At 37.3% G+C, this 27,931-nt stretch overlaps 1 protein-coding gene across 1 annotated transcript in view; it reads right to left on the reverse strand.

Moving 5' to 3' along the window:
- LOC136236322 (uncharacterized) overlaps nucleotides 1-27,931 on the reverse strand; it is a 79,082-nt gene that overhangs the window by 5,458 nt on the left and 45,693 nt on the right. Inside the window, exons 9-11 of the mRNA XM_066026466.1 lie at nucleotides 27,178-27,575; nucleotides 8,657-8,947; nucleotides 8,495-8,584 (exon numbers count right to left, since the gene is read on the reverse strand). Coding sequence (XP_065882538.1) covers nucleotides 8,495-8,584; nucleotides 8,657-8,947; nucleotides 27,178-27,575 — 779 coding nt within the window. The remainder of the gene's footprint in view (nucleotides 1-8,494; nucleotides 8,585-8,656; nucleotides 8,948-27,177; nucleotides 27,576-27,931) is intronic.

The following is a 27,931-nucleotide window of genomic DNA, read 5'->3' on the forward strand; positions in this document are numbered from 1 at the left end:
GTAAGGGCTCAAACTATTCCAAGGTTGGAATTACTTGCAGCATTGATACTACATGACTCGGTTAGTTACCACCCTGAAGAAATCACTTGAATCATTAGCTGACCTGACCACATACCACTGGACTGATTCCACTGTTGTTTTGCATTGGATTTATAACTGCAAGCCCTGGAGACAATATGCACGTCATAGAGTAAATGAAATTAGATGTCACTCATCATCCGAAGAGTGGAATCATTGTCCGGGAAATTGTAATCCTGCAGATATGCCCTCTCGTGGGTTGAAGGGAAGGGAACTTGTAGAAAGCAAATCATGGTGGACTGGTCCGGAATTTTCGAGTTTACCTAAATCAAATTGGCCTTGTACCCCTCCTCTGGATGAATGTGAAGAAGCTCAATTTGAGTTGATTAAGAATGACCTGAGATTTCTCACACCTTCACTGTGTCTGAACCTCCATGTAAGTTGCAACCACTCTGAGGATGATTGGTTGCAGGGTTGTTCGGTGGAGGAGAATGGGGATTTGCCCCAAGATGTTGTTGAGGGAGATGACAGTCAGCCCTGTGCCAATGTGAGTGAACAAAGTTGGACAGAAGTATCATCTGCCCTCTGCAGGGACAACACAGTGTCTGATAATAACTTTCCTTCTGCATTTCCTGTCACCAATAGGTTTTCATCGCTCTCTGTTGAATATGCTTCATTGTACTCCTAAAATGCGGTTCCTCAAGACGTTGGTATTGAAGATTCACACATTCAGTTCACTTTTGCATCATCTCCAGGAGCTGTTACGACTGAGAACATTGGGCCAACTGATTTTGAGTTCCTTGAGGAGGCCATTTGTGTTGTTGCAGAGCAGAAGACTTCACATTAGGCAACTTCAACACCCCCAGATACTGTGAACTCTCCTTTAGTTGTTGCTGATGGAATTGCTTCTGAAACTCTGTGTGATGGGCAACCACATGATTTGAGGCACTCTAGATATCGAGCTCACTACCCGTTAGAATTTCCCCATTATCAATTAGTAGTAGACCTTTAGCACTTACTGGACCAGATCTATCTGTTTATGAACTGACTTCTGACTTTAATGCTACACACTATCCCAATGATTACCATCCATTCATCTCTTCATTTAATCCACTAGTACCTACCAGTCCCCCTTTACCCTGTAATCATCCTTCCCCACTATGCCCAGCGTCTCCCTTCCAACTAGACTGTGTAAGTAGTACTAGTAATAGCATGGGTAGCAGTTAAATTTGGGATAAATACCACGAGTGTTGCATTGAAAATGGGTAAAATTTCACGAGGCGAAGCCGAGTGACTTTCCATTTTCAATGCAACAAGAGTGGTATTTATCCCAAATTTCATTGCTATACCCATGCTATTCCCAGTTAATACCACACCCGCTGCATATACACATACTGTGCATTAGCGTTGCTATGTACACAATTTGTCACTATGTACTAAACACGCGTCAACACTAATTGGCACTACATTGTTAGCAAAAATTCTAGCCAATGAAATTGCAATTACAACTTTTTCACTGCTACCAGTGAAATACGGGATAAATTTCACTGCTACTATTGAGACTTTTGTATGGGCAGTGAAACAGGTATGGTATTAGTACAGTAGGACCTCGATTATCCGAACAGTAGCAGTGACTGTTCTATTAGGGTATTTTATCAACAGGTGTACGTTCTATTAGAGTATTTTGTCACCGGTGTATGTTCTATTAGAGTAGTTCAACAAAGCTCTGTATATAAACCAATGGGATTCATTTATCCGAACAAATTCACTTATCTGAACACTTTTGTGATTCAGCTGGCACACAGATGTTCGGATAATGGAGGTCCTACTGTATAATTATTGTTTTAGCTCACATGTGTATATGTTGTAATTTTCAATTTATCCTATAAGAAAGCAATTATGTGAAATGAAAAAAAAACTAGAGATTTTCAACCTATCGAATTTTCACGCATATTTTTGCTAATCAAATTACACACCTTCAACAAATTTTTGACGGGCTACTGTTATAGTATGTCGTAGCCAAAGCTTCGTACTTCATAATGCAATTTACCGAATTAAATTTCATGCAGTAGAGCAGCTCAAGTATTTCCGACCACCATGTATTTTCGGACGTAATATTTCCTAGAGGAGCAACAAGAATTGATCAATTATTACACTATTATGAAGACCTATGACTATAACCTCCACATATAAAATATAAAAGGATTTGGTTATATCATGTGGCTGCAGTGACCTTGGAAAGCCACTGTCCAAAAGCATCGATGCTCGGACAACGGCATGTGTGCTTGGACGCCACCCTCTACACCCTTCCCATGCAACTTTAAAAGCTATTGTGTGGCAGTGATTGATAGAGCTAACTTTGAGCTAACCCATGATATAAGCAGATTAGATCTTTATTAACTGGTATTGTAGATAGCCGGTTTTTCCCAGAGGTGGTAACTTGATCAAACGTCGGATGCAAAAAATCATTTTATTTTCGCGAACTTTTCAATTATTTGTGATAATTTTCATATTTTATGACTTCCAGTAAAGCACTACCTTGAAAAGTTTTAAATGCAGCAATTGAAACACAGGTATAGGGTGTCTTCGTCAATTCTAGATGGAAGAAGACAAAGCTGCAGTATAGTACGTCTAGCTAAATAAGGCCACTCCTCTTACTCATTTGACATTTTTGATATTATTAAAGTCAATTTCAGGTAGTGGAGGTCAGTAGTAAACTGCAACAGTACGTGAAACCTCTCTACCGCATATATGACTGTTCTATTAGAGTATTTTATATTTTGAGCAAATTTCGCTAGTTAAATTTTGCAGGTTTTCATGTTTGCATGACCCAACATCTATGACTTGTTTCAGAACAGATTCTAGAAAAAATATAGGAGCTTACAATACAAAAAGTTAACAAGTGAAATGCACTCAACCTATAAACTACTCTAATAGAACAGTCATATGCACGGTAGCAAGGTTTTACACACTGTTGCAGCTTATTGCTGACCTCCACTGTCTGAAATTGACTTTAGTACTATCAAAAATGTCAAATGAGTAAGAGGAGTGGCCTTATTTAGCTAATTTGTAAAGACGTACTATACTGCAGTTATATGTAGCTTGTCTTCTTCCAGGCTTTCCAAGGTCACTGCAGCCACATGATATAACCAAATCTCTTTATATATATGGAGGTTATAGTCATAGGTTTCCATAATAGTGTAATAATTGATCGAGTCTTGTTGGTACTCTAGAAAATATTGCATCTGAAAATACATGGCGGTTGGAAATACCTGAGCTGCTCTATTTATTTAAATACACGAAATCAAAGTTGGAAAAATAAAATTCCCCATAGGGAGCCCATACAAAAGTAGTCGTACCCAGAATTCTATAAGAGTTTACGGCACCACTTATAGTCAAAAGTTGTCAAGGTGTCTACGAGTTTCTGTGGCCAGTGAAGCTGAAAGAAGTAATCTTGGGCAAAGTAGACTTGTGGCATCAGACGCTGTTTCTCTATATCCTACGGCAATGAAAAATTATCCTATGTACTCAAAACAACCTGTCCATATGAGATTACCAGAAGGTGGATTATTTATCTCCAGCTTTGGTGAGAATATTGGATATTATGACAAAGATAAAAATGATGTTCTTGACAAAATAAAAAATGATGTTTATGACAATCCACGAAGTCTAAATTATTGTTGTTTTATGGATTCTAAAGTAACATTTAGAGACACATTCTTTATACCTTTAGGCTTTAGAGGAGATGTGCTGATTTCAAATTTACCATGTAATACAAACCTTGTAAAACTTTACAACCACCTGTTGAGATAATACTGATGTACTTACTCCTGTTATTGTCTATTTATTGTGGCTGCAATGACTGCATTTTGGCTAGAGACAGTTTATTATTGCTCTTGATTATGCAGTGATGTCATCATAATTATATAATAATTACCATCCTCCATACTTTTATGTGGCAAATAAAGGAAAGTGGTATCCAAAAAATGCAACCTTATAATAATATTGAACGCTACTGATTGTATATGTTGCAATATGATTGTCATGTTTTTGTTAGCTGTGACCTGTGATGCCAAAGTTCACTCTGTTATGCAATATCACTTGTTAATTATCTCTGAATATATGTGGTATACGGGTCATTCCATGTCAAATCACCGAGGAATTGTAGTGTCACCTCTCGGATTTTGACGAAACTTCGTATGTTTGTAGTACCTGTGGTGCTCATTGCCCATACCAATTTTTAGCCTCATACACCACGTAGTGTCTGATTTATGACCACAAATATTTTGAGTATTTCATGAAAAACTGGTTCATCTTGATCGAGTTACAAAATCAACTGTAGCTTACCACTGTGTTAATATTTTAAAATAAACTTTTCAGTGATTAAAGACTGTTACTTTATCTTTCAAGTAATCCATAAACTATGGGATATCAATTTAATTAAGGTTCAAAAAGGCTACGTTAAAAACTTTAATCCTTAATATTTCAACAAGTGCTGCTTCAAATTCTTTGAATATTTTAGTAAATAATAATTGGGTTATGGTCTATTGTTGATAAAATTGTTGTGGTGGGGCCACAATGGGTTCAAGAGATATAGATAAATATGTTGTGGTATATAGTGGAATTTTGTAGTCTATTATTGCTATATGGGAGTGCACACCTCTAATAACCACTCCCGATAAGGCCATGCCAACTTTGTTTTACACAACAAAGGTGTCCAAGTACAGTGCAACCTGTATTAGTGACCACCTGTATTAGTGACCACCTGTACTAGTGACCACCTTTGTGCTGTAATTTATTTAGTTGTATAGTTTTTAAATGCAGCCAGTTTATATAGCTTGCAAAGGCAGTACAATGACCAGCTAATGACACCACGTCAGTCGTTCGATTGAGCATGTAGCAACATACCTGCTGCTTACTTTGGGTAATTGTAACAATGAAGATTATTTGAGAGAACAGGGACATCACTTTTACTCTCACATACATCCCTGGTATGAGAAAACCGCACTCTTTTGTGCGAATCTCAGATAGCACAGTGGAATTAAAATTTTACTCATAATCTGATGTTTTTAGGAAAGAGAGAGTTGCTCTAGCAAAGAATGAAATTTCACCAGAATCGATTGCTGGATTTGTCACTTGTTGACGTGAAGAGAATCAGTGGTTAGCTTGTGTGCTTGAAGTTTGCAGTGACATTAAGGAAGTGAAACTGACATTTCTGCATCCACACAGTCCATCAAACACGTTCAAGTACCCAAAGCCCCAGCATATCCACACTATACCAATGGATGACATTCTAACGCTTGTAGACCCAAGTACAAGAAGTGGTTGTGTGTACTCTGACAAAAAAGAAATGACTTTTGCTACCAAACAGGATCAAACTGTATCACCACAGTAACAAACTTGTATTACATGCCTCTGTCATATAGCAATCATAGACTACAAAATTCCACTATATACCACAACATATTTAATTATATCTCTTGAACCCATTGTGGCCCCACCACAAAAATTTTATCAACAATAGACCACTACTCAATTATTATTTACTAAAAATTCAAAGAATTTGAAGCAGCACTTTTTGAAATATTAAGGATTAAAGTTTTTAATGGAGTCTTTTTGAACGTTAATTAAATTGATATCCCATAGTTTATGGATTACTTGAAAGATAAATTAATCACTGAAGAGTTTATTAACACAGTGGTGAGCTACAGATGATTTTGTCACTCAAGACGAACCAATTTTTCATAAAATACTCAAAATATTTGTGGTCATAAATCAGAAACTATGTGGTGTTTGAGGCTAAAAATTGGTATGGGCAATGAGCACCACAGGTACTACAAACACACCAAATTTCGTCAAAATCCGAGAGGTGACCCTACAATTCCTCGGTGATTTGGCATGGAATGACCCATACGTGTGTATTATTAATTCTGCACAGAACATGCAGTATTCTTAGCGAAATCAAACATATTACATTGGTCATTCTACAGAGGAGTGGTCATTCTTGAGATGTTTTACCTAGCTCATGCATTTTACTACACTAAGTGGTCCTGTGGTGAAAATTTCATGGCATTAGGAGTTTCATATTCAACTTTATGACACTTATGATATCATGCTTGGTGCCATATAATGTACAGAAAATCCCTGAAAATGCTGTATTCAAAAATCACCGATCTATCAACCTCTTTTGCTAATATCGCTTGATAGGAGCCATCAATTGAGGTGGGGTTTGCATTAAAATGATTCTAAAAGATAGTACAATATTTGCCATATCAAAGAATTTAAGGAATGTAAATATTTTAATTTGGTTGAAAATCCCTATTTAAACTCAAGACAAAACGATAATTATTTTTAGAGTCGCTTATTGCGTACAAAGGTAAAGATAGCTGCTTCAAGTGATATGGACCTTATCCGCAGTGACGTGAAAGCACAAAATGGTGGCCAATAGTGCGGGCTCTTTTGTACAGAGGATTTTGGGAGAGACGGTAGTTTGCTATGTTAATGTTTACATACTGCAGCAAGTGGCAAGGTGAGGCATACATACTTAATTACAAGACAAATGTACGTGGTTTTGCAATGATAGTCTGGTTTCATCTGGTGGGACAATTTTGCATCACCGCATCACACTAACTAGCCTTTTACCTTTATCATCCAATAGTTCCATGTTGTGAAATCCACAAACAAACCTCATTTTAGTGATTACGTGCGAAGTGCCCACACTAAACATGGCCATTTTGTCAATTATGATGTCATTGCAGATAAGGTGATATCAAAAGTAAGTAGGGGTTGATATAATACTAATGAATAAAAAAATTTTAAAATGGGAATAGGGATCGCTGAAAAATGCCACCAAACAAGAAGGGATCATTGGGGTGGTAATGTAAAGCACAAATCTCTATTTTGACTCTCTGTCAATCATTTTGAAATGAGTCAAAATAGGGATTTGTGGTTTACATTACCTCCCCAGCGATCCCTTCTTGTTTGGTGGCTTTTTTCAGTGATCCCTTTTTCCATTTTAAAATTTCCAATTTTTTATTCATCTAGTTGTTAGTAAGGATGAGGTCCAAAGTGTTACCATGAATATGAGTTGAGCAGGATATTAACTATGATAAATTATGTTTAAAACACGTGTCACAAAATGCTTCACCAGCAATGGTGCTGCCACAGAGAGTATCCCAGTCAACGTCAGGCAAGTTGTAGTCACCTAACAGCACAATGTTATATGACTGTTGAACTGGTAGAGGTGACTTGATAGAGATTGGATCAGTGAACAGTAGGATTAGGAGGTGAATACACAATACATAGGATAAGTGTTTGTGAGAGTTCTACTTCAACAGTTAGCATTTCAATATTGGTGGGGGAGGGGAGGACTTTGCTGACAATGTTATCATGCACTGCAAGAAGAACCCCACCACCTCTTGAGCCACGATCATTACGATATATAGTATAGTTTGCAGGTAAAATTTCGTTATCAAATATATTGTTTGATAGCCATGTCTCAGTAATTGCTACGATGTCAAAATCATGGGAATAAATCATAGTTTGAAATGAGGACAATTCGTTAACAATACTTCTTATGTCCATATAATAGCAATTAAGTAGTCATTGATTTGTTGCAGGTGCTGCAGAAGATGGCTGATTGGTAGATGTCATTAGAGGGAGTGGAGGATTATAATCAGAATGACACAATTCAGAATTTTGGTACTGTTCATAAAGTTTGTTGTCAATAAAAATGCTTTTGTTTCTAATTTTAATTCTTTTTTGTCAAAACCTAATTGCATCAATGTCCACCTCTCTTTAAGTAGTGCAGATTCAGCTTTCCTTTCTTCGGTGTCATATCAGTTTGATTCATACTGGAGCTTGGAATGAGGCAATTTTGGTTAAAGCCATAGTGGCTTCTGTGGATCGAAGGAACTTTGGTCTGGGGCGAGAAACATCAGATTTGTATTTACCCAACCGGAAGCAATCTTTGACTGAACTGATAGATCAACTTTAGCAAATTCACTGGTTATTGATTGTAAGTCATTTTCCAGACGGTCAGATTTAGATGTTTTTAGTGGGCTTTATTTAATACCATACATGACAACATTGAACTGCTTGTCCTCATAGCTAACAGAAGATGGTGGTTTATTAGTGGGGATGACATTAGCAAGTTTAGGTTGAATGTTTACAGTTGATCCATCAGGTATTGATACAGGTTCAGAAGTAGGCTCCAATGACTTTACCGAGGTCTGGAGATTTGGTGAGTGGAGCAATTGTGGCTTTTAGATCTAAGATGGTTATGGCATGTGCCTTTAGTTGACAATGTGGACAGTAAAATGGATCAGAGGAATCTTGTAGACTGGTAAACACAGACTTGGGAAGACCTGAACAACCTCTATGCAACCAGGAGTTGTACTGGCCTTCATAGAAAATAGTATCATGACCCTCTTAGTCTTACTGGGATCTTGTATTACTTCTAAACAAATACACTCACCTTTCTTCTTGATTTTCTTTGGCTGAGATGAATTTTGTGGTGAATCGCCCAGTCTATTATGCCTTAAGCTGGAAGTGGTGTCCATGCTGGCTGTGTCAGTATCATTTAACATATGATAACACATACATATATAATATTATGTTTATAGGTATCCACCCTCACCTATTTTCTTAGCCATTCCACACTGAATTAAGTCATCACTGTCCTCCAATACCTTAATGAACTTGTTGTAGATCTCTGTCATGTCCAGCTCCAGACTCAAAATCAGCACCTCATCAAGAAAGTATTGCATCCCGTCACTGTCTAGTTCTTTAGCCTCAATTTTCTTTTTCTGCCCTTCCGTTATCACTTTGTTGGAGTAAAGCTGTGGTAGCATAGACTTGATTGGCAGTCTGATCAACTTATCACAAATATCTTTGAGTTTCTGTGCTGTCTTGGTACAATCAATGGCACCTATATGCAAAAGAGTGCATAAAACTTTCTTCTGGTCACTATATAGCAAGAATAAAACTGCAACCTAAAATGCCATTATCTAACTTTTCTTTTTATCCCATATAGGACAGGATATACACCATAAGGATTGAAGCATACATTGTGCATACTGCAGTGTAGTGGAACCTCAGTTACCCAAACCCCTTGGGACCAGGGATGGTCCATAAATCTGACATTGTTTTATTAAAATATCAGTATTATCAACCACCCCAATAGAACAGTCACTACTCTAATAGAGCAGTCATTTCCATAGTTTGGTTAACAGAGAATCTGGATAAGGGATAACTGAGGTTCCACTGTATGTATGGTCCATAGCCATTATACGTACCTGAACGTATTAGTAGGCTAGTTAGTCAAGTCTATTAGCTTCAAATCTTTATTTGTAGTTTTGTATAGTGTTATGGGAACATTGCATAAAATTTTCAGATCAATAGTATGCTGGCAGGTCACATTACAGTCAAAGAATTGGATGTGTGTGGAAACCTGGTTTTGTCAAAATTCAGTCACACACATAATATTATATATGTGACATAGTTTGACAAAATCAGTCTTATAGCCCGAAAATAAATGTGTTCACTTAATACTATTGCGTATCTCCATGTCTGTGTAGTCTATAACAATTCAGAAAGTTTCAGGAAAATCTCCATAAATTTCTACATAAGTGGTGAAATGGTAAAATAGTTAAATAGTTATCATGTCCACAGAAAAAGTTATTGAATTTCAAACCTGGAAATTATGGTCAAAACTTGATGGGCTATAAGACTGATTTTTTCAGACCGGGTCACATGTATAGAAGATTCCAAAAATTAATATTTCATAGCTACCAATGGTTATACCTCATTAATAATGACAAGAGACTGTGAAGGTATTATGAGAGTTGTTTCTGGTCAAAATTAAGTTTTTCGGTGAGATAGTACAAGCCTCCATGCTCTCTAATATACAATACTACCATTTGGTGTTGATAAGATACCGTATGCATGGGTTTACTGGACATACTGTAAGTATGTTATTAAACAAAACAGCAGACAAACAAGTGTAAGTAAAATTTATGCATTTAAAACACAACTAGGGATTATAATAAAGGTAGGCTTCCATACCTGCAGATATACTAATGTACATATTATTCCTAATATATGACCAGATCTACGAAAAGGGGTCTTATAGCCTTTCCAAATTTCCATGTGTGGCAAGTCATAACTCATCATGTGTTTAATCTATTGTTATAAAATTACAGGAATAGTGCTACATTAGGAGTTTAAAGTGACCAAATTTTAGGTTGTTACCATTAGGGACGTATTGATTTTGCTGGCAAAATTTTTGGCATAATGGGTGGGTAAAAGCAATGAGCAAAAATGCTGGCATAATAGGTGCAATTTTTGTGAAGTGGACATAAAAATTGCACAAAAGATCAAGATACTCTAATAGAACAGTCAGACGCACTAAAATATCAACAATGCATAGCTAATTGTTACAGGAACAACAAGTGACAATCGAGATATCCTAATAAAATAGTCACATGTTAAGCAATATTAGCTAGCTTCTTGCTTTACATGTTAGAAGTGCTGATCGAGATACTCTAATAGAACAGTCACTTTAAGGCGAAACTATAGCTTTGCACTTGGAAATATTCAATTAACAAAGATTAGTGCTGAGCAAAATTTATAATTCTTGAGCAAAATATGGAACATAATAGGTGAAAAATAACAGAATTGCTGGAAAGAAAAATAGGTGAAAAAAAAAAAGCAAATAGACTGGTCCCTAGTTACACTGTACCATACTCACAAGTCAAGTTATGGATTGCCAAGAACATGCAATTGGAAAAGCTATGTGACCCCTTTTTGCAGATCTGGTCACATATGTGACTGTCTCTGGGAAAACCAGTCTTATTGCCCATTTGAAAATATCAAGAAATGCCAGTTTTAAATAATTTATTCAGAGCTTTGTAGCGGCTTGCCATTGGTGGTAGCTATGTGTACCAAATTTTCACACATTTCATGATAATTTATTACCTTCCAGATTATCCACTGAAGAAGTAGTCGACAGCTAAATTTCCCACCATTTTAGATAGTTTTAAACTGAGGTGGCTGTATCAGGCGAGCTCCAAAAGGGGTGGGAGGCAGGGGGACCTGGAAGGCAGGCAAGATGCTGTTTAAAGATTGAATAGGAATGTGTTGGGATGAATTAGAGCAAGTTATGGGCCATTCAGGGCACAAAACTGGAAATGATAGAAAATCTGAGCAGTTGGATGAACCAAGTAGTATCGCGAGTGCTCACAAAGGGGTGGAGGGTGGTGGTTGGCGAGGTGGGCAAGGGTTAGACCTCAAAATGGAGGCAGACCATGATTGGAGTCCAGACACGAGATTACAGGGCTGTGCTGGCTCCTTAGTGGTTGATATTGTAGCAAAATCAACACAACAAATGTCTGGCCAACATTACGAGGCTGCCTACCAGTAAACCAATGGTTCTTGCCAAGCCAGGTCCTGGAAACCACCATTCGAGCTCTACACACCACCCAGAAAATACGTCTGTTGAAACCAGCCTCGAGTAGTTTGAATAGTAGTGAGGGTCAAAAACTATTAGTATGATAGTGTAGCTATCCACTGGAGGTGTTAGTTTGATTTTCCTGATGTGCAATTTGGATTGGTTTTGTAAATCTGGTCACATAATTGTATTGAACTATAAGGATTACAGTAAATGTCCAATAGAATAATATTATCTACAAGTGTAAACATCTTTCCTTGTTTCACTACATATTAGGCCATCATTTTTAAATCCCTTGTTTCCCATCACCACCCGCATCAATTATTAGGTAGCTGCACCAAATTTTAATTATTTGATTATAGATCATGTGAATGCATTATTTCAACATTAGCTGTACATATAAACATAGCATAAGGATGGAAGTCCCTCCATTCTTGTTCCACAAGGTGCATAGATATACTTAGGCAGGCAGCCTTTCAAGATCAAGATACTCTAATAGAGCAGTCAGACAGTGAAATATCAAGAGTCAAGTATATCAAGACACATGACAGTCAAGTATATCTGCTTCCTATTTCTTCCTCCGCTTTCTGTACTGGGGTGGCTGCTGCAGCTGGAGAGGTGGCTAAGGATGCGAAGCACTTTGCTATCGTGGAGAAGGCAGGAGGTGATTTCATTCCACTACTTGTGGAAAGTTTTGGGGTATGGACACATTTTGCTTTGTCATTTCTTAATTCTATTGCTGATCGTACTACCACCCGTAGTGGCATTTCACCTTAAGTGGCCAGAAGAAATCTACTTCATCAACTCTCTGTTTGTTTATGGGTGAATAATGCTCAAATGATTTTAAGGTATTGGCTCTGCAAGGTAGTGATGATAACTTTCCCCTTTCTCTGTAGATTTTCTTTCTTTGTTGTTCCCCTTTCCCAGTAGTTGTATTTTATTCATTGTATTTTATTCGTCGTGATTATATAGTTTGTTTTGTAGATTCTAATTGTAGCATTTGTTGTCATGTGTTTTTTTTCTATTTAGCGGCCAAGTAGACTACAGGCGCACGACAGACAAGTATGTATTTTACAGGAGCCAGGAAAATGCCATTTTCACACATCTGTAGCTCGATAGTGCCTGACCGGAAATTAACCATTTTTGCTGTGGTAATGCTCTTGGGGTGGGGCACCTCCAGTTTCAAATTTTAGCTGAATCCGCCACGCCGTCACTGAGATATGCGTCTTCAACGTTCGTCTTAGTTTCTTCGTATTCTTCTTTTTGCAACACTTAGAAAAATTGCTGTAACTGGCACATGCTTTAGTCGATTTTCCTCAAATTTGGAGGGCTGTAAGAACGTAATGAAGCACATTCACAGTCCAATTGTTGTACATATCAGATAAAGAACGAGGGAGTTACACGCGATTTTCGAAAAATTCAATGGTGATTTTTTTTTGTCACGGCCACAGGGTAACGAATGACTTGAAAATCAGTCTGTACATGGAGTGACCTTCGTAGTGCAAACCTTTAGTGGTTTGAAACAAATCGCACTAATAGTCAAGGAGTTATAACAAAAACGCTAATCATATGTAAAATGCGCACGATCGAGTTTTGCTAATAAAAAAGTAATACTTTCCACACCTACCAGGTAATCTAGTTAACGGAATTAGCTGAAATCAGGTAGGGAGGTAGACAAATCATTTTAGAATGATCTTTCAGTGGTTTACAAGGAATCAGATTAAAATCCACTGAGCTACACTATGACAGTGAACTAGGTGTAAGAAGTGCATGATCGAGATACTCTAATAGTGCAGTCACCCTAATAGAACATTCAGCTACACAATAAGTCACTCTATTAGAACGTTTATCTACAATAAAGTCACCATGTAGAGAGTTCAGCTAACAACAAGTCACCCAATAGGGAATTCAACTACAGTCAAGCCCCCCTTCAACCAGTATCAAAAACAAATAACTCTGTAGAGAGTTCAGTTACAGACAAGTTACCCTGTAGAGAGTTCAACTACAAACAAGTCACCCTGAAGACAGTTCATCAGCAAACAAATCCCTCTGTAGAGAGTTCAGCTACGTTTCAAGTTACTCTGTTAAGAGTTCAGTAGAGATCAGCTAGAAACAATTCACCCTACAGAGATCAGCTAGAAACATATCACCCTGTAGAGAGATTAGGTAGACTCAAGTCACCCTGTAGAGAGTTCAGCTGGAAACAAGCCACCCATAGTGAGACCAGCTAGAAACAAGTCACCCTATAGAGAAGTCAGCTACATTTTGTAGAGTGTTTCATCTAGAAATAAGCAAACTTGTGGAGAGTTTAGCTACAACAAACTCTATCAGTAGAAAGATCAGCTGGAAGCAAGTTATCCTGCATAGAGTTTAAATACATTTGAAGTCATCCTGAAGAGAGATCAAGTAACCTTGTAAAGAGATAAGCAACATTTTAAATCACCCTGTACAGAAATCAACTCAAAACAAATCACCCTGTAGAGAGATCCCCAAGTCACCCTGTAGAGAAATCAACAAGAAACAATTAGAGGTGTGTGATGACTAATTTAGACATATCTCGATATTTCCTTTAAAATTATCTTGATTATCTAACATGTCTCGATAACTCAAACAATTATATATTTTAGTAAACTGCCAATATTGTAACCAGTAAAGCGAGCAAAATGCAATTTGAAGACTATAATAAAGTGAAAAATATTAGTCTTAACACTGGTAGGAGAGTTGGAGCTGCAGAAGGTGCCTACACCATCAGGTATAGAAATAATTTACAGAAGTTTACTATTATCTAGATTAATAAACCTATCATCCTTATCTCGATAAGTCTTATGATATCTCGATAATCGAATATATCTAGATAATCGCACACCTCTAGAAACAATTTATCCTGTAGAGACCAGCTAGAAACAAACCATCCTGTAGAGATATCAGCTACAGTAGAAATAAGTCACCCTGTAGACAGTTCATTTGGAAACAGGTCACCCATAGAGAGATCAGCTAGAAACAAACCACTTATAGAGAGAATTCAGCTACATTTTGTAGAGAGATTCAGCTAGAAATAAGCAACCCTGCAGAGAGTTCAGCTACAAACTCTCTCAGTGGAGAGATCAGCTAGAAGCAAGTTATCCTGATGTCACTTTGAAGAGAGAACAGCTAGAAATAATTAGCCTTGTAAAGAGATAAGCTACATTTCAAATCACCTTGTAGAAAGATCAGCTTGAAACAAATCACCCTGTAGAAGGATCAGTTAGAAACAAGTCACCCTGTAGAGAGATCAACTAGAAACAAATCACCCTGTAAAAAGATCAGCTTGAAACAAATCACTCTGCTGAAAGATTATTTAGAAACAAGTCACCCTGTAGAGAGATCAGATAGAATGAAGTCACCATGTAGCACTACCAGGGAACAGTGCCATCAAATACCTATGGATCCATGTATAGTAAATAATCCCCATGAAAGTTATTTCATTGATATTTCATGGTAATATCCATGCCATGAAATACTCATGAAAAGTGGAGATTTCATTATAATTTCATATTACCGACAAAAATTATTTAATGGCACAAGAAACTTTCATGGTTACAGTGGCCATGAAATTTCAAATTTTCATAGGCAGTGTCCATGAATTGTCAATTTTTTATAGGCAGTGTCCATGAAAACTACATGAAATTTCATGGTTTACCATTGCATTTTCATAGGCTCTTCCCTAGGAGTTTTGCTAGAAACAAGTCAGATCAGCTAGAAACAAATCATGCTGTAGAGAGATCAGCTAGAAAATCACTCTATAAAGAGATCAGCTGGAAACAAGGCACCCTGTAGAGAGATCAATGTGATCAAGTCACCTGTAAAAGCCAAACTACTTTTCAAGTCACCCCATGGAGAGTTCAGCTATGAACAAATCACTCGGTAGAAAGACCAGCTGAAATAAATCACCCTGCACAGTATTCAGTTAGAAACAAATCTCACTGTAGAGAGATCAGTTACGCTAGTTACTGGTAACTGTTACCTGCAAGAGTTCAAGTATTTTCAAGTCACACTGTAGAGAGCTCAGTAGAAACAAGCAGTCCTGTAGAGAGATCAGCTAGAAAGAAATCATCCTGTAGAGTAGGCTTGCGTCAATTATGCTGGCATAATTTTTGGCATAATAGGGGATGAAAAGCATAAAGCATAATGCTGGCATAATGGAGCATAATGGGCAAATTTCTGCCACAATAAGTATAACTTCTGCTATAACAAAGTTAAGGACTAACCTGTTTTGGGTGGTGAAATGATTCCTGACAACTAGTAGTTACTATCTTACACTTGATGGAATGGATGCTTTTCACTGTGGGTTTGAGTTTTATAGGGCACACGTAGTCACGTGCCAACTAGTACCAAGGCATGACAAAGCAATGTAGCTGAGCTTCAATCATTAAATTTGGCATTATAATTTTATGATGCGTCTCACTGTCTGATTTTGAATAAAATGTGATATTATGACTATGATTATTGGAAGCTCGTTTGAAAGACAATACAATAGCTAGCTATAGCTCTGATAATAATAAAGTTAGTGTTGAGTCAGTATAGCTAGTGAATGTCTGGACATTGAAACTAGTGTGGTCTCTGTGGGTCTACTGGGGTTAATATCAAACAGGGAAGATAATTATGCCAAAAAGATCTCTAATAGAACAGTCAAACGCTCTAATAGAACAGTCATCGCATGCAACAGAGAGAATGAGAATCATTCTCCATGCAGAAGGCTAATATGTCCTTTGCAAATGCGTGTCACATATTATACTGAGCAGTTGCTTTCCTTTGAATAGTAATTCAGAAGATCCACGCATAATATTTTATATATAATTATTTGCATAGAAAACTACAAATATAATAGACAATAAAATGTCATATCTATAGCTTATGACAGACTACCCCCTGCCTACTAACTATGAAATACATCCTCTTTTCAAACTAGTGTTATTATTTATACGTTGTAGTTGAAGTGAAACTTCTCCATTTACATTCTATCATATGAAAAACTTCTTTGTACAAAGAAAAAATCACACACAAAATAAAAGCATAATGCATTTCTGAAAAGCATAAAAACAAGCATAATAGGAAAAAAATTGGGGAAATTCCAAAAAGCATAATAGCAAATTTTGGAGCATAATAGACTCAAGCCTACTGTAGAGAGATCAGCTAGAAACAAATCACCCTGTAGAGAGATCAGCTTGATTAAGTCACCCAGTAGGGAGTTCAACTGCATTTCAAGTCACCCTGTAGAGAGTGTAGCTAAGAAACAAGTCACCCTGTAGAGAGATCAGCTAGAAACAAGTCACCCTGTAGAGAGTTCAGTTGGAAACAAGTCACCCTGTAGAAAGATCAGCTAGAAACAATTCATTCTGTAGAGATCGGTTAGAAACAAATCACCCCATAGAGAGATCAGCTAGAAACCAGTCATCCTGTAGAGAGATCAGCTGGAAATTCAGCTACATTTCGTAGAGTGTTTCAGCTAGAAATAAGCCACCATGTGGTGAGTTCAACTACAAATTATTCACTATGTGGTCAGAGTACAGTTACATTGTGAGGCTCCCTGTAGAACTACATACACATTTCCCTGTAGAGTGTTCAGCTGTGAACAGTTCAACCTGTGTGACTTATTTTTATGATCAATAAACACAATAATGTTTGTAAATTATTGCCTAAATGTACATGTAGCTAAACAAATCATTAAAATCTTCATAATAATCTTCTCTCTGTAGTAAAGAAAAAGACAAGTTAAAAGAAATACCTAAAGCTGGCCATAGGCTGGCTTTAGGCATGAAATTACAAAAAGAAGTGATATCTAATCAAAAATACTCTAGCTGTAGAAAAAGGTGCGGCCTCCAAAAAAGCCAGGGTGAAAAAAGATGTGAAATCAAAGGTGGCAGCCAAGAAATGGCTGTGATGGCAAAAATTTTAATAACAACAATTCAGGCAAATTCGGTGCCGAATCCTGGTGAAACTTGGAAGAGGCAACACAAATTCACCTGAATTGTCGTTATTAAAGTTTTTACCATTAACCTGCCATCAGAGCCATTTATTGGCCACCACCTTTGATTTCACATCTTGTTTGACCCTGGCTTTTTTGGAGGCCACACCCTTTTTTACAGCTAGGCTGTTTTGATTAGATAATATCAAGACACACGGTAGTGTGTCGTGCGGCCTAAGAAGCCGGCGTGCCACACCGTGAGTATATTAACAGGAAGAAAGTAAATGCAATTTTCACACCTTTGTAGCTCCGTGATTCCTTATCCGATTGGAATCAACGTTGCTACAGAAGTGCTGGCTAGGTAGGGGAGTCCACATTCCAAATTTGAAGAACATCGCTCCAGCCATTTCCGAGATACGAGCAGCCAAAGTTTGGAGTTTTTTTTTCTTTTTGCACACTTTGCAAAATCTGCCATAAAACACGAATTCGAGCTCCAATTGAGCTGTAAGGTTGCACACTTGAAGGGCTCATTAAAGCGAATCTCAGTACCACGTTTGGTAGGAATCCGATGAACATTCACGGAGTTATGACCGACTATTTGCGTAAAGTATAGTCGAAGGTCTGTCATGCCCACAGGGTAAACTGCTTGAAGGAATGAGCTGAAAATTGCTATGTAGATGGAGTAACTATCGTAGGAGTGCTTTTTTGTGGTTTGAAGGGAATCCAGCTAAAGGCAATCGTAATATGACACAAAACCCAACCTGTGTCACAATTACGCGATCGATTTTTATGAATAAAAAACTATTAGTTTTCATGCCTACCAGGCAAACTGCTTAGAGCAGTGAGCTGAAAATTGATGTGTAGCTGGAATAATTATCATGGAAAGTCCTTGCAGTAGTACAGAAGAATCGAATTACAAACCACTGAGTTATGATTCCAAAGCCAACTACGTGTAGCATATGCGAGATTGAGATACTCTAATAGAGCATTTTCAACACGTGATCTTCATTACGTAATTTAAAGTTTCACCTACGCGTCCACCATATAGACAAAGTTATAACTCTATAGAGAGATCAGCTAGAAACAATTAGTCATCCAGTAGAGAAATCAGCTACAAGACATCACCTTATAGAGAGTTCAGTTACAAAGAAACCACCATGTAGAGAGTTCAGCTGCAAAAAATTACCCTATAGAGAGTTCAGCTATGAACAGATCACCCTGTAGAGAGTCCAGCTAGAAAAAGTCATCCTGTAGAGAGAGATCAGATAGAAGGATCACCTTGTAGAGAGTTCAACTACAAACAAACCACCCTGCAGATAGTTTAGCTACAAACAAGTCACCCTGTAGAGAGATCAGCTAGAAGAAGTTACCTTGTACAGAGTTCAGCTACAAAGAAACCATCATATAAAGAGTTCAGCTGCAAACAAATCACCCTGTAGAGAGTTCAGCTACGAACAGATCACCCTGTAGAGAGATCAGCTAGAAGAAATCACCTTGTAGAGAGTTCAGCTACAAAGAAACCACCATGTAGAGAGTTCAGCTGCAAACAAATCATCCGTAGATAGTTCAGCCAGAAACAAGTTTACCCTGTAGAGAGATCAGCTAGAAACAAGTCACCCTGTAGAGAGAGCAGCTACAAAGAAACCATCCTGTACAGAGTTCAATTACAAAGAGATAACCCTATAGGGAGTTCAGCTAGAAACAAGTCACCATGTAGAGATATCAGCTAGAAACAAGTCACCCTGTAGAGAGATCAGCTACAAAGAAACCATCCTGTAGAGTGCTCAATTGCAAACAGAAAACCCTATAGAGAGTTCAGCTAGAAACAAGTCACCATGTATAGAGATCAGCTAGAAACAAGTCATCTAGAGATCAGCTAGAAACAAGTCACCCTGTAGAGAGATCAGCTACAAAGAAACCATCCTGTAGAGAGTTCAGCTACAATCAAGTTATACTATAGAGAGATCAGCTAGAAACAAATCATCTTGTAGACAGTTCAGTTGCAAACAAATCACCCTGTAGAGAATTAAGCCATCCTGTAGAGAGTTCAACTAGAACAAGTCACCTTGTAGAGAGTTTAGCTACAAAGAAATCACCATGTAGAGAGTTCAGCTGCAAACAAATCACCCTGTAGAGAGTTCAGCTAGAAACAACTCATCCTGTAGAGAGTTCAGCTAGTAACAAATCATCGTGAAAAGAGTTCAGCTACAAACAATGAGAGTTTCAGCTATAGTTCAGTTATGTAAGAAGTCACCTAATTAACTACAGGATGTTCACCTTGGCCATTTTGGGGGCCACACTCTTTTTTTACAGCTTGGCTGTTTTGGTTTAGATATACAATATCAATAAATTTATTACTACGACTACAATAACACTACTATATGCTTACTACTAATTAAGGGAAAAGATCAATATCACTGCCTTGAAGGGCTCAGTACCTTAAAATTATTCTGGCTTTATTCTTCTTCTTTTTGCAACACTTAGAAAAAAATGCAATAACTGGCGCATGCTTGAGTCGATTTTCCTCAAATTTAGAGGGTTGTAAGAACGTAATGAAGCACGTTTAAGTCCAATTTTCATACACATCGGATGAAGAATGGGAGAGTTATACGCGATTTTCGAAAATTTCGATAGATTGTCACGGCCACAGGATAGCTAAACCGTTTGGAAAATCGGTCTGTACATGGAGTAGCCTTCGTAGTGCAAACCTTTTGTGGTTTGAATGAAATTGCAGTAACAGTCATGGAGTTATAACAAAAACGCCAACCATATGTAGAATGCGCACGATCTAGTTTTGCTAATAAAAAGAAATACTTGCCATACCTACCAGGTAAACTAGTTAACGGAATCAGCTGAAATCAGGTAGAGAGGTATACAAATCATTTTAGAACGATCTTTCAGTAGTTTACAAGGAATCAGATTAAAATCCACTGAGTTACACTATGAAAGTGAATGAGGTGTAAGAAGTGCACGATCGAGATACTCTAATAGTAATAGAACATTCAGCTGCGCAATAAGTCACTCTATTAGATGTTCATCTACAATAAAGCCACGGCTCAAGTCACCCAATAGGGAGTTCAACTACAATCAATAGCCAGAAACATATCTTCCTATAGAGAGATCAGGTAGACTCAAGTCATCCTTCAGCTGGAAACAAGACACCTGTAGAGAGATCAGCTAGAAACAAGCCAATTTATAGAAAATTCAGCTACAATTCCTAGAGTGTTTCAGCTAGAATTAAGCAACCCTGTAGAGAGTTCAGCTACAACGAACTGTATCAGTAGAAAGATCAGCTGTAAGCAAGTTATCGTTGCAAAGAGTTCAGATACATTTGAAGTCACCCTGTAGAGAGATTAAGTAACCTTGTGAAGAGATAAGCTACATTTCAAATCACCCTGTAGAGAGATCTGCTCAAAACAAATCACCCTGTAGAGAGATCTGGTAGAAACAAGTCACCCTGTGGAGAGAGCCAGCAAGAAGTCACACTGTAGAGAAATCAGCTAGAAAAAACTCACCTGTAGAAAGATCAGCTAGAAACAAGTTACCCTGTAGTGAGATTAGCTACATTTCAATCACCCTGTAGAAAGATCATCTTGAAACAAATCACCCTGTAGAAGGATCAGCTTGGAACAAATCACCCTGTAGAAGGATCAGTTAGAAACAAGTCACCCTGTAGAGAAGATTGGCTAGAAACAAATCACCCTGTAAAAAGATCAGCTTGAAACAAATCACTCTGTTGAAAGATTATTTAGAAACAAGTCACCCTGTAGAGAGATTAGATAGAATGAAGTCACCATATAGCACCACCAGGGAACAGTGCCCATCAAACACCTATGGATTATCCATGAATAGTAAAAGAATCCCCATTAAGTGCCATGAAATCATTTCATTGATATTTCATGGTAATATCCATGCCATGAAATACTCATGAAAAGAGGAGATTTCATTGTAATTTAATATTACCGACAAATTATTTCATGACACAAGAAAATTTCATGGTTGCAGTGGCCATGAATTGTCACATTTTCATAGGCAGTGTCCATTAAAACTACATGAAATTAATTTTCATGGTTTACCATCACATTTTCATAAGCTCTTCCCTGGGAGTTCAGCTAGAAATAAGTCAGATCAGCTAGAAACAAATCACACTGTACTGTAGAGAATAGAGAGATCAGCTAGAAAATCACTCTATAAAGAGATCAGCTGGAAACAAGGCACCCTGTAGAGAGATCAGCTAGAAACAAGTCACCCTGTAGAGAGTTCAGTTGGAAACAAATCACCCTGTAGAAAGATCAGCTAGAAACAATTCACCATGTAGAGATCGGCTATAAAAAATCACCCCGTAGAGAGATCAGCTAGAAACAAGTCACCCTGTAGAGAGATCAACTGGAAACAAGAGAGAACTCAACTACATTTTGTAGAGTGTTTCAGCTACATTCCATAGAGTGTTTCAGCTAGAAATAAGCCAGCATGTGGTGAGTTCAACTACAAATCATTCACCGTGTAGTCAAGGAGTACAGTTACATTGTGAAGCTCCCTGTGGAACTACATACACATTTCCCTGTAGAGTGTTCAGCTGCAAACATTTCAACCTGTGTGACTTATTTTTATGATGAATCAACACAATAATCTTTGTAAATTATTGCCTATATGTACATGTAGCTAAACAAATCATTAAAATCTTCATAATAATCTTCTCTCTGTAGTAAAGAAAGACAAGTTAAAAGAAATACCTAAAGCTGGCCATAGGCTGGCTTTATAGGCATGAATTACAAAAAGAAGTGATATCTAATCAAAAGCAGCCATGCTGCAAAAAAGGGTGCAGCCTTCAAAAAAGCCAGGGTGAAAAAAGATGTGAATTCAAAGATGGCAGCCAAGCAATGGCTGTGATGGTAGGTTAATGGCAAAAAAAGTTAATAACGACAATTCAGGTAAATTTGAAACTTGGAAGAGGCAACACAAATTCACCTAAATTGTCGTTATTAAATTTTTTTGCCATTAGCTAACCTACCATCACAGCCATTTCTTGGCTGCCACCTTTGATTTCACATCTTTTTCACCCTGGCTTTTTTGGAGGCTGCACCCTTTTTTACAGCTTGATTAGATAATTAATAACCAATAATCACACCCCACCCACATCAGTTTTTGTTCCATAGGGTGACGGGAAACAAGAATATAATAATGATGGCCTTACTTCTATGATTCCTTTTTGAACTTTAATTCTTAATGCTCATATACTTATGATTAGCTGTAAATAGTCTCCAGAACTCTGTACAAAATATTTGCATGAATGAGTGTAGTACATACCATATGTGACCGGATTAGTGAAGGGGTCTTCCAGACCTATCCAAGTTGCCAACGTTGACAATTCATGATGTTGAGATTGCCAATGGCTTAAAAGTTGGTCAGTGGTCAGCAAAACATACAGTATAGATTAATGTATGAAGAAAATTTAAGGCTTGTATGTTTCTTGAAATATAAGTTATGGTCCTGTAAGTTGATAGAATTAGATGTATGTAGAGACCCCTCTTAACAAATTCAGTCACAAATTAGGTAATATCAAGTGAAATAATTTTCTGCTTAGTAGCAATTTCATCCTAATGGTAAACAATAATTATACAACCAAGTACTAAGAATAATACGAAATGCGGTTAAAATTATGTAATAAATAATAATGAATGAATGAATAAATAAATAATGTTTGAGAAAACTACAAGGCCTAGAGACATGAACTAAGTGGGGATAGATTCACCTGTGAATGAAGGCACAACCGTATAATAAGTACACTTGTTCATGCTGATGACTTGACCGTATGTGTAATTCTACATAACTCCAAGCACCACACCCATGCTTAATTACAGATTGCACGAAGGAGATCATTAAACATCTGCAGAGCGATAGCAGGAGAGCCAGAGGCCACTTTACACGTAAACAACAAGATTACAAGTAGGTTTAAATGTTTGTAGCTGTGTATTTTGTATGCAGGATATGCGCTCCAGTGAACAACCAGCTGATGCCCAGCTGGGATAGCTACCAGTTGATTCGCTTGTAAACAACCAGCTGATGCACTGGTGAACAACAAGGTAATGAGTAATGTAATACTTGTAGTTGTATTATACATCTTCATCCTTCATCTGGCTTGCTAGCAGCTGGAATTATTTTCCACCTGGCTTACTACGCTACTGTGAGTCTGTAATAAACAAGAAGATGCATTGCTGCATATGCAACAATGTGTAACTATCTCCTGTATGTTGTGCATGGCTGTATACATAATATTATAGACTGATCACTGTGCCAACTAGTGCCAATGCCACACCGCTGATACACTGGCACATCACCAGTGGCCTCTAGTTACAATGGAGTCTGTTGTGCCATATTGGCTTGATTGGGATCATTTGCTAATTGAGTCATCACCATGTCCCTTGTTCTGCATAGCCTCACTTTACTGCTGAGTCACTTTCAGAGACATGTCACACCTACAATATAAACTTTCAATACAGCTAACTTAACTTGGTTTTTGCGTCAGTTGTGTTTTAGTATTGTGGTTTTCTGATGCCAGTTAAACTCCCTTGACTGTGTACGTATGCATATGTATCATTTCCTGTGCATTTTTTCTACATGATCTGCACACACTGTGTTGGCCATGCACTGTTTGTACATGCCCCATTAGTAGGTTGTCCCGTTGGAGATTGTACTTGGTTGTATTTTCCCCAGGCCTAGTAATAATAATAATAATAATAATGGTACTATAAGTAGTGATCTCTGTAGACGATGCAAGGTGTACCCTGAGACAATTGAACACATTGTTGCTGGTTGCCCTTCCATAGCACAGTCCATTTATTTAGATCGCCACAATGTTGTGACATCAGCTGTTCATTGGAGTCTCTGTGCCTTTTGCGGATTTTCTCGTTCCACTCAGTGGTGGCAACATCAGCCACAGCCAGTTTTGGACAATGATGACTACAAACTTTTGTATGATTTTAACAATTTTACTGATAGAAGAATTTCAACCAGAAGACCTGATATAGTTTGTGTGAATAAGTACTCATGTTGCACAAGACTTATTGATGTAGCTTGTGTCATGGATAGGCATGTCATAGATAAACATAGAGACAAGGCTGAAAAGTACTTAGATCTGGCTATAGAGTTGCAGACATTATGGAACACAAGAATTGAAATTGTACCACTGATTTTTGGGGCATTGGGCACGGTACACCAAAGTACCATTCAAAGCTATCGACTTCTTCAGTGAAATGACATTAGTGTCCACCAGTTGGTAAAGACTGTTCTTCTAAGAACTGCAACAATCTTAAGAAGACATCTTGGACTCCAAAGTTCGAGTTGAACTCGAGTCATTATTGTTTAACCCATTGTATGGTGTAAATTTTAAAATAATAATAATAATAAGAAGGCCTTTCTGGTGGACATAGCTATTCCAGGGGATTCCAGGTTATCTTCAAAAGTGTTAGAGAAACAGACTCGTTATACTGACTTAAAGATTGAGATTGAGAAATTATGGAAAGTCAAAAGTGTGATAGTACCAATTGTTGCAGGAGCATTGGGTTCTATCCCAGCTAATTTGACTAAGTGTCTGAATACCATTGGTTTACAAGCTACTTTAGTGAAGACAATACAAAAGACTGTTTTGTTGTCATCAGTTCACCTAATTAGACGTTATTTAAATGTAACTTTATAGTCACTGTACTTGGTTTTCTATAGGACTTTTATTCCAGTTGTACACTATGTGAAAATCTAATAATAATAATAATGCACTATAAATGGGGGCATGAAAGTGTTGCAAAAATTGTTTATTATGAACTTGCAAAGCAGGAAGGATTTCACGTTGTAGACAAATAGTGGCTTCATCATCCCTCCCCTGTGTTGGAGAACCCACCCATGAAACTTTTGTGGGATTTTACTATCCAAACTGATCGTCATTTGCCTCATAACAGGCCTCACATTTTGTATGTTAGCCACCAACATAATGCTGCCTTTTTAATTGATGTAGCTGTCCCTGGTGACAGCAGGCTTAGTCAGAAAATTAATGAGAAATGTGAGAAGTATAGAGATTTGAAAATTGAGATCCAGAGAATGTGGAATATGCGTGCTGTGGTTGTGCCACCTGTGATTGGCTCCCTTGAATCAATTCCCATGTGTTTGGCCCAGCATCTCCAATCTTTGAACATCTTCTATGGAACTTTGATTTCTAAACTACAGAAAAGCGTCATATTGGGTTCCTGCCACATCCTAAGAAGATTTATAACAGAACACCCCTGAACTATGGTATAGTTTCAGAATAATTAATTTTTGATGTTGTACATGATGTGTGTTTTACAATAATGATATTTGTGCTACAATTTATGAGGTGATGAGCCAAAAATCAACACACATGGTAATGTGTTGCATGGCTAAGAAACCTGGCATGCTACAGGATAGGAAGAAAGAGATTGCATTAATTTTTCAAAGTTATACTTAAACAAGTCATATTACTGGAACCCTAATAATTTAATTTTTCTTCTTTTCATGCACTTTACAAAATCCAGTATAAACACACATACACATTGATTACCTAAAACTTGGCATACATCAAGAATGTCTGAATTCTTGTACCAAGTTTGGTACAAACCTTACAAATATTTACAGCGTTATGGTTGCATTAAAAATTGATGTCATGCCTGCAAGGTAATCCTTGAAGGGAATGATTTGAAAATCATGTCATGTGTGTGTGTAGCAGTTGGATAAGCATCATAGCTCCAGCCTATTGTGGTTTAAAAGTAGCTCAATGATAGTTACAGAGCTGCATGGAAAAAACCAAAACTGCAGGGGTAAAAATACTATAATGGGACAGTCACCAAGTAGCAATAAGTCCTCAATAAAATGTTGACCAAAAAGTAGCACAAAGCTTAAACCAAGATCCCCCTTACCTATTTACTCCAAAAGGATTAACCTGTTAGCTCATAAATTATAATTTCTACCTTATAAATGAAAATTCTAGCTTAAATTTACACAATACTAAAAGTTAACAATTTCATAGATCTACCAAATAGATTGCTCTAGAACATTCCATGTGTTAAGTCCTCAATAATGTGTGCTCTATTAGAGTATAACTTAATATCATCACTGTTCTTGTAGATAAGAAGAGATTTGGAAAAATAATCCTCAAAGCCAGCTAATGGCTAATCAAATACAATAAGAAATAATTATTATAAAAATAAGTTAAATAAATCCGCAATGCGATATTATTCTTCTCTGTTTTCAATGTTCCAGTAAAATTGGGTAAAAATAGGTGCAAAAGCCAGTTTATCAGGAGTGGATCCAAAGGGTTCAACAGAGCCACCTGTTTGGAGGAGCCATAATGTTACTTGATGAGCTGCTGACAATTCTTTCAATTCAGTAAAACAAAGGTCACTTTACAGTCTAAGAAATACTACTGCAAAGCGTTATTGGTAAAACTCTTATTGTGCCTCTATTTACTACAAAACCACTTGAAACTGCATGCAAAACAGCTAAGCTATAAAAAGGTATGACATTCAAAATCCTGGGCAAGAAAGTTATGAAATCTAAGTGGTGGCCTTAATGACATTGATGCCAAGCAATTTTAAATTGGCCAGTGTTGCATTATTTTAAAACTGAGTGTAATTAACCGTCATGTCTGCCACTTTCATTTCATAATACTTTTCACCTAAACTTTTAAAGACCACACTGTTTTTACTGGTTTGCATGGTCAACAATTTCAACCTTAACATTTAGTACAAAGCACACTTGCCTGTCTTTGGTGGTGCTGAAGTGACTGATTCATACAAAGGGATGTAGCACTTTTGATCAATTATTTGGACATCTTTGCCAATATTACACACAAGTTCTTTCTTAACTTTAATATCCAGTGGGATGTGTGGCAGATCATCTTCATGATATGGACACTCCAAACATGTCACTGGTAGTTTGGGATCAGGCATATGAGGCTTACTCAACTCTTTGATGGATGATGTCAAAAAACTGAGCAAATCTTGGCGTTGTTTTAAGAGGTCATCTGGAGGCTGTCGTGACTCATGATGGCGAACAGTGATGTAACACTTTATGCAGTATGTAGACTGGCAAAGCTGCAGCTTAAATGACTGCCATATTCCTCTTGTAAACAAAAAGTATCCAAAACCACGATTGATACTATAAAGAGGAACAAAACATGGTGCTATAGTGATGTATACAGGTAAGTTTCATGATTGATAGTAGCTACAGTATATACACATAAAGTTTTATAAAAACATTTTTTGTCTGTCTAATAACAGCCTAACCTATATAACTACATTTTATTACAGTCCTGGTTGTTATTGTAATTATTTCTTCTTTTTGTTGTCAACAGCCAAAACTATTATGATTTTTGTGGATAGCTATGGCTGAAGTAGAAATTTAATTTTGCTGCAGATGTAGATGACCTCCCTTGTTTATTTGGTCCCTATACTCAAATTTAAAATATTTCTTACATTTGTTTGTTGACATTTTTTGCAGTAACATAAATTATT

Source organism: Dysidea avara, chromosome 10 (assembly GCF_963678975.1).
Source record: "Dysidea avara chromosome 10, odDysAvar1.4, whole genome shotgun sequence".
In the NCBI taxonomy this organism is placed as follows: Eukaryota; Metazoa; Porifera; class Demospongiae; order Dictyoceratida; family Dysideidae; genus Dysidea; species Dysidea avara.